General features: G+C 42.8%; 1 protein-coding gene across 5 annotated transcripts in view; it reads left to right on the forward strand.

Annotated features, from left to right (window-relative positions):
• LOC125064330 (afadin) overlaps positions 1-5,686 on the forward strand; it is a 59,858-nt gene extending 54,172 nt beyond the window's left edge. For 3 of the 5 annotated variants that reach the window (XM_047671305.1, XM_047671310.1, XM_047671307.1), the window contains 12 exons: positions 48-194; positions 355-463; positions 567-1,183; positions 1,526-1,601; positions 1,768-1,858; positions 1,986-2,157; positions 2,293-2,410; positions 2,494-2,658; positions 2,741-3,000; positions 3,218-3,359; positions 3,442-3,690; positions 3,842-5,686. In XM_047671305.1, the coding sequence (XP_047527261.1) occupies positions 48-194; positions 355-463; positions 567-1,183; positions 1,526-1,601; positions 1,768-1,858; positions 1,986-2,157; positions 2,293-2,410; positions 2,494-2,658; positions 2,741-3,000; positions 3,218-3,359; positions 3,442-3,690; positions 3,842-3,886 (2,191 nt within the window). In that variant the 3' untranslated portion in view covers positions 3,887-5,686. The remainder of the gene's footprint in view (positions 1-47; positions 195-354; positions 464-566; positions 1,184-1,525; positions 1,602-1,767; positions 1,859-1,985; positions 2,158-2,292; positions 2,411-2,493; positions 2,659-2,740; positions 3,001-3,217; positions 3,360-3,441; positions 3,691-3,841) is intronic. The other 2 variants (XM_047671309.1, XM_047671308.1) reach the window with 2 other exon arrangements.
• The last annotated feature ends 314 nt before the right edge of the window (positions 5,687-6,000 follow it).

Below are 6,000 nucleotides of genomic sequence, written 5' to 3' on the forward strand. Positions count from 1 at the left end.
ATCAAATGGAAGTAAAATTTCACATTGTAACCGCAATACGCCCTCAGCAGCAACATGTCGACGCTGAGCGGCGGCGCGAGCAGCGCGTGGGCGCACAAGTCGCGCAGCAGCCACAACCTGTCCGCGCAGAGCGACTCCTTCTACCAGAACCTGTCAACCATGCACGCGCATCAGCACCATCCGCTTCAGGACAGGTCTCTTGGTCCATTATATTTAACAAAATTGTTGTCGATGCTGACTTACACGGAGCGTTTAATCATTTCATAATGACCAACCCAATCAAAAGGAACTGTTCACTATGTTATGTTTAGATCTCATATAATATATTCTAATACCCATAATGATTATTATCAGATGGTCGTCTCTTCGTAGTTCGACCGGCAGTGGGAGACCGCAATCGGCGCATTTTACTGCAAGTAGCGCCGACCAACCGAGTGAGGCTGGAAATACATTACAACATCAGGTACCTTACCATACTATATGAACATATCACCCGTATTCATAAATATAATCAAATTTGAACTCTGTTAAGACTAAAATGATTCCAAAATTATATTATCCTTTAGAACAACTCTGCGAATGCAGCGAACGCAAGAGCTGCTAAACTAGCTGAAATGTCTGAGGAAGTGACAAGACGGCAACAGCATCAACAATTCCAACAGCAGCAATTTCAACAGCAACAACAATTACAACATTTACACCAGCAGCAGCAGCAACAGATACAAGCTCAACAGAAGAACAATGTTCCCCACCATCTTATGAACTCACAGCAGAACCAATCCCAAATGCATTTACATGCAAGTTCGCAGTCGAATCTAGGACCAATGCACGTGCACGCAAGTCCGTTGCCAAATCAGAGCCCAATGCACGTGCACCCAAACCAGCAGTCGAACCAAGGTCCCATGCACGTGCATACAAACCAGCAGTCGAATTCAGGTCCCATGCACGTGCATACAAACCAGCAGTCGAATTCAGGTCCCATGCACGTGCATACAAACCAGCAGTCTAATCAAGGTCCCATGCACGTGCATACCAACACGCATTACGGCCCGCAGCATAATTCGCCACAACTGCCGCAAGGAATGCACTTAAATATGCATACTCAGTACATGCACACGCAGACAGCAGCGCAGGCAAATAATCAAGTCTATCAGAATCAGAATCCGCAGTCGCAACAGCAAAGGTTTGTTATTTTAAAAAGTAATCAATTTGTGTAGTATTCATATCAATTTTTTTTCAAAATATACTTTATTCAAGTAGGCTTTTACAAGCACTTTGAATCGTCATTTAACAGACTATATAAAGTAAAGCTACCACCGGTTTGGAATGTAGATTCTACCGAGAAGAACCGGCAAGAAACTCAGTAGTTGCTCTTTTTCAACATCTAAAAATACAGACATGTTACAATTACATATATATATATGTTATATATGCGTGGAAGTCAACGAGCATACAATACTAGTACTACAATACTGTAGCTTCTAAATATGCACATGTTCATTAAATTATAATAACTGTTTCTCAGGTATGAATGGTACCCGCCGGGCCCTCCGTCGCCGCAGCGAACCCAACCGCCCGTCGCACCGAAACCTATTTCACAGGTACTTTCATTTGAATTGTTACAATTTGCTTTACCTCCTTTATGCATACATTACTAACTTTTTCTGTAACGTGCATTACAAATACTCTTTACTTTCTTTATTTCAATATTCTGGATTAATTACTTGTGATTTTTTTGATATTGATTATTAATATTTAATATTACAGACAACAAGAAGATCAGAAACAGATTTTGACGAACAATACCATCAGCATGCACATCAGATTCAACAGACTTCGACTGTCCAGCCCGACGATGGTACTCGCTTAATCATATTTTCTAGCTTTAGATTAGCTTAGGACCAAACTTTACACAATACAAAATATGTTAGACAAAATAATGCAAAAAGAGTTTTCTTTTCTCAACGAATATATTCACTCACCAGAACGGTACGTAGCGAGCGCATCGGAGCCTCCTGCGGTGTCGGTGTACCCGGTGGGCGGCGCGGGGGGTGGCGCGGCGGGCGGGGCGCGCGCGCAGCCCCCCCACAACCCCTGGCAGAGGGAGGAGCGCGAGCGCCAGGCCGAGGCGCGCCGTGCAGCTAACCGGGCGCGCAGGTGAATAGCTTTCAAGTTTACGAGATTAGCACTAGGAGCTCATATGTTCTACCTACTAGTAGATATGTTTTTTTAATTATAAATATATATATATTTACACAAAAATTATTTAAATTTCTTTTATTTGATTCATAGAGACGCGACAATCGCGCAACTGGTGTCTTTAGGAGCGACGCGTACGCCGGTACAGAATCAGCAACTACGCGCCCTGCAGCTCGAGCGTGACTTCGAGCGTCGCGCGACGCAGCACCAGGTAAATAATGTATTTTACAAAAAAGTTAACGAAATGTGACGTACTCTATACCGAAATTTACTAATAAATTAAATCACTCGCAGGACGACTGTATAGGGGCAGATGGTGGCGCAGAAGAAGAGAGTCCTTCATCCGAGACGGAGCAGGAGATGGAACCTGAGCCGGAAGTACGTCAGCCTCCGCCGCCCAAGTCTATTCTCAAGACGAATACACGGACTGACCTCACTAACGGATATACTATACACACAGTATGTGAATGATGTCTTCGATTGTTTTAATATAAATTAATAATCTTTTGGTATTTTGTAAACTTTATTCTTTAAAAAATAGAGCGTAAGCGAGGAGTCTCGCATATCGGAAGTGTGCAGCGGCGTGGCCAACGTGTCCGTGTCGAGCGCCAGCGCCGGCACCGCCGGCTCCGTCGGAGGCACCAACCCTCCGCCGCCGCCCGAGCGCGGCTCGTCGTTCGCGGTGATGGCGGGCCGCCGCCTCGAGCCGACGCACGCCCCCCTCCCCTCCAACCCGCCGCACCCCGCGCAGCCTTCGCATCCGCCGCACCACCACGAACAGGCCGCCGCTCCGCCGCCGCAGTAATTATTATTGATTATACATCTACATACACGCATCCGTAAAAAATCAGCTCAGATGACAACTTAGAATGCGGTGCGAACCGCGAACCTCCTACCGACAATCGGTAATCGAACCCACCTTAGATAACTGAAGGATAATCGACTCGCGCCGGCGTCGAAACATGAAATGACAGTGTCAAATAAAACGAACGAATCGATACCGACGTCCCTTCCGCAGGTCCCCAGTGAGCGGCGCGCGGGACAAGCGAGTGTCGTTCCACGAGCGCGCCGCGGCAGACGCCGCCCCCGCCGCGCCCCCCGCGCCGCCCGCCTGCTCGCCGCCGCCGCTCGACCCGCCCGCCCCCAGGGAGGACCCCGACGTGAGTCCCCGCGGCACTCAGCGGAGGAATCGAGAAATCTAAAGGCCATGCTCCGTAACGCCCGTGCGCGTATCGTTTTCAGCGCTTCATCGAGGAGGCGGAGAGCATGCTGGCGGGCGGGGTGTCGCCCGGCGGCGCGGCGCCCGCCTTCGCGGCGCACACGCCGGGCGTCATCGGCGCGCAGGAGGTGTACCGCGACCCGCGCGCGCGCCGGCTGGCGGAGGCGCAGGCGCGCGCGGCGCCGGCGCCCGTGCCCGAGCAGCTGTCCTTCAAGGAGAAGATGAAGATGTTCGCGCTGGAGTCCGGCGAGGCCTCCACGCCCAAGGATAAGGTGCGCATACCCTTTGCACTCTAGTGGATGCACGGAGAGTTCGTTGCGAACTTCGGGCGCCCTCTCGTTCGACGACAGAATGATATTAATGACATACGGATCTGCCGGCCGTCAGGTCACCGCACTAATACTTTGGAATATTGTTCCACAGGTGAAAATATCAAGGGCGCAACGAGACATTGATGCTGTTCATTAATTTAATATGAAATTTAAAAAAAAATTGCATCCATTTTCTATTCCTCGATGCGTAGAGTAGCCTTGAGGCATCCTCGATCGCGTCATACCTGTCGAGTGATGAGAGTAGGACGCGAAAGATGCTAGAAATATTTAATAAAACTACTGACGATGAATCGTGTCAATATATCGATTTATATAAATATTAGAAGAAGAATTATAGCCAGCGCTACTCAGTATCGCATATGAAAATAATATTGGTAGTATTAAATAGAAAATCGATTATAAAATATTATCAGTATTACTACGACAGTTTAAAAAAAAAGTAGTAATAGAAATTTAGTCTTTGATTTCTGATATAAATGGCAATGATTACGGACCAGAGAGAGCTTTTATATTTTGGAAGTTATTCCGCGAGTACCATTTACGAATATCGGCACCAATTTATATGTCCAACTTAGAATTAAGTCAGGTTTCATAGAAATATATTTTATAACAGGGATTTTGATTGGTAACTCAATATGTCGCCTTAGCAGCTAGTGCAATGTTTTACAGTGATTTTATAGCATCTACCATTTTATATAGAAATTATTTGATTATATTCGAAATTTAGAAAATTATATTTAATTCGATTTTTAAAAATATTGATGGCACATTAAACATATTATGCAGAAAAAACGTAAAATTTTCCGTGTGCCATTATTAAGATATTTAATTATTATAAATATTTTATATGTATATGACACTTTCCTCAGAAAGGACCAATATTAATTAAACTAAAAATCGGTGGGTGCCTTTGTGTGTTCTAGTAAGTAATCAAATATCTATGGCAGGCTTGCAGTGAAGGTTCGATAAGCGTTCGCAATGGTTTTAATATTTTTCATAAATGATTTAAGTATTTATTATTCGAGATTTCGTCACTATGAACTTAACTATGAATAATCGCTCTTCAGAATACAAGCTGAATATTACCGAAAACTTCGTTGCAAGCCTCGTTTTCTCAAATGAATCCTATATTCTTACATTTAATCTTCGTTACATTCCAAAGAATGATTCTAATCTTTTCTTTTTATGAAGCATTCCTTGACACATCCTATATTGTACTCTGGTGTGTATGACAGTCTCACAAATGTCTGAAATTATTATATATGTGCTAATTGTTAATATTCAAATCGTAAGCAATAAATGAACGTGGGCCTTCTGTAAATACAAGTAATGTAACAATTAATATGTTAAGCACATTTTGTGCCAAATTTTTTACACTGGCGGTAAATACGTAATTGGCGTAACCGATAAATGGCAGCTTCACAAAATACACAGGTCACAACTTCACGGTTGCTCCTCATGTAGCTAAATAATTGTCGGCTTCATCTCATTGTGGCACCTATTTATTGTATATAATATAGTTAGTAAGATACTATCATTGTTTTGAGGTTTTTGTACGCCCGTTGTATATGTAAAGGTTTATTTAAAAATACAATTATATTGAAACGTTAACGTATAAATTGTAGAAAGTACGAGCCTCTACGAACGTAGTATTTAGCTTAGTGACTGGGAAACGTTGCGTTCTCAGTATTTCACCCAACGATAGTCAATTAGCGAGAGTAAATATTTTATAGAATTGTTTCGGCTAGCATGTATATAATTATACCCAAGAAAACAGAGTCGTTTGCTCTGTATTTTTAACGTGGCCTATGAAATATGTCAAAATATTGTAACTGAAATACTTCTTACAGAAATTGATTGTATTGCTCCTGGTAGCAATGATTATACCTACGTTAGTAATAGAAACATTAAAATAAATAAATTAATTAACAATCGACGGAATCTTTTATTTATATACCTTACCATTTTGATTTTGATGTGAAATTATGTCACTTCGATTATACAATTATTTTGATTTCTTTAGTCCTCGTCCAACCACAAGGAGTAAAGTGAAATGGAAGACAATAATCATGAATTATGAATAAATCAAACATCCCGTACGTCCTATATTTTTTTAATTAATAGTTTATATTGTTTACAAACTGCGTTTTATTTCCCTGATATTGCGACAATCCTTTTTTTCAGTTATTTCGTTTGCCATGGGCAAAAGTCTCTCTTGCCTAAACTAGCGTATGACGTTCCCAAAATAAT

Source organism: Vanessa atalanta, chromosome 5 (assembly GCF_905147765.1).
Source record: "Vanessa atalanta chromosome 5, ilVanAtal1.2, whole genome shotgun sequence".
Lineage (NCBI taxonomy): Eukaryota > Metazoa > Arthropoda > Insecta > Lepidoptera > Nymphalidae > Vanessa > Vanessa atalanta.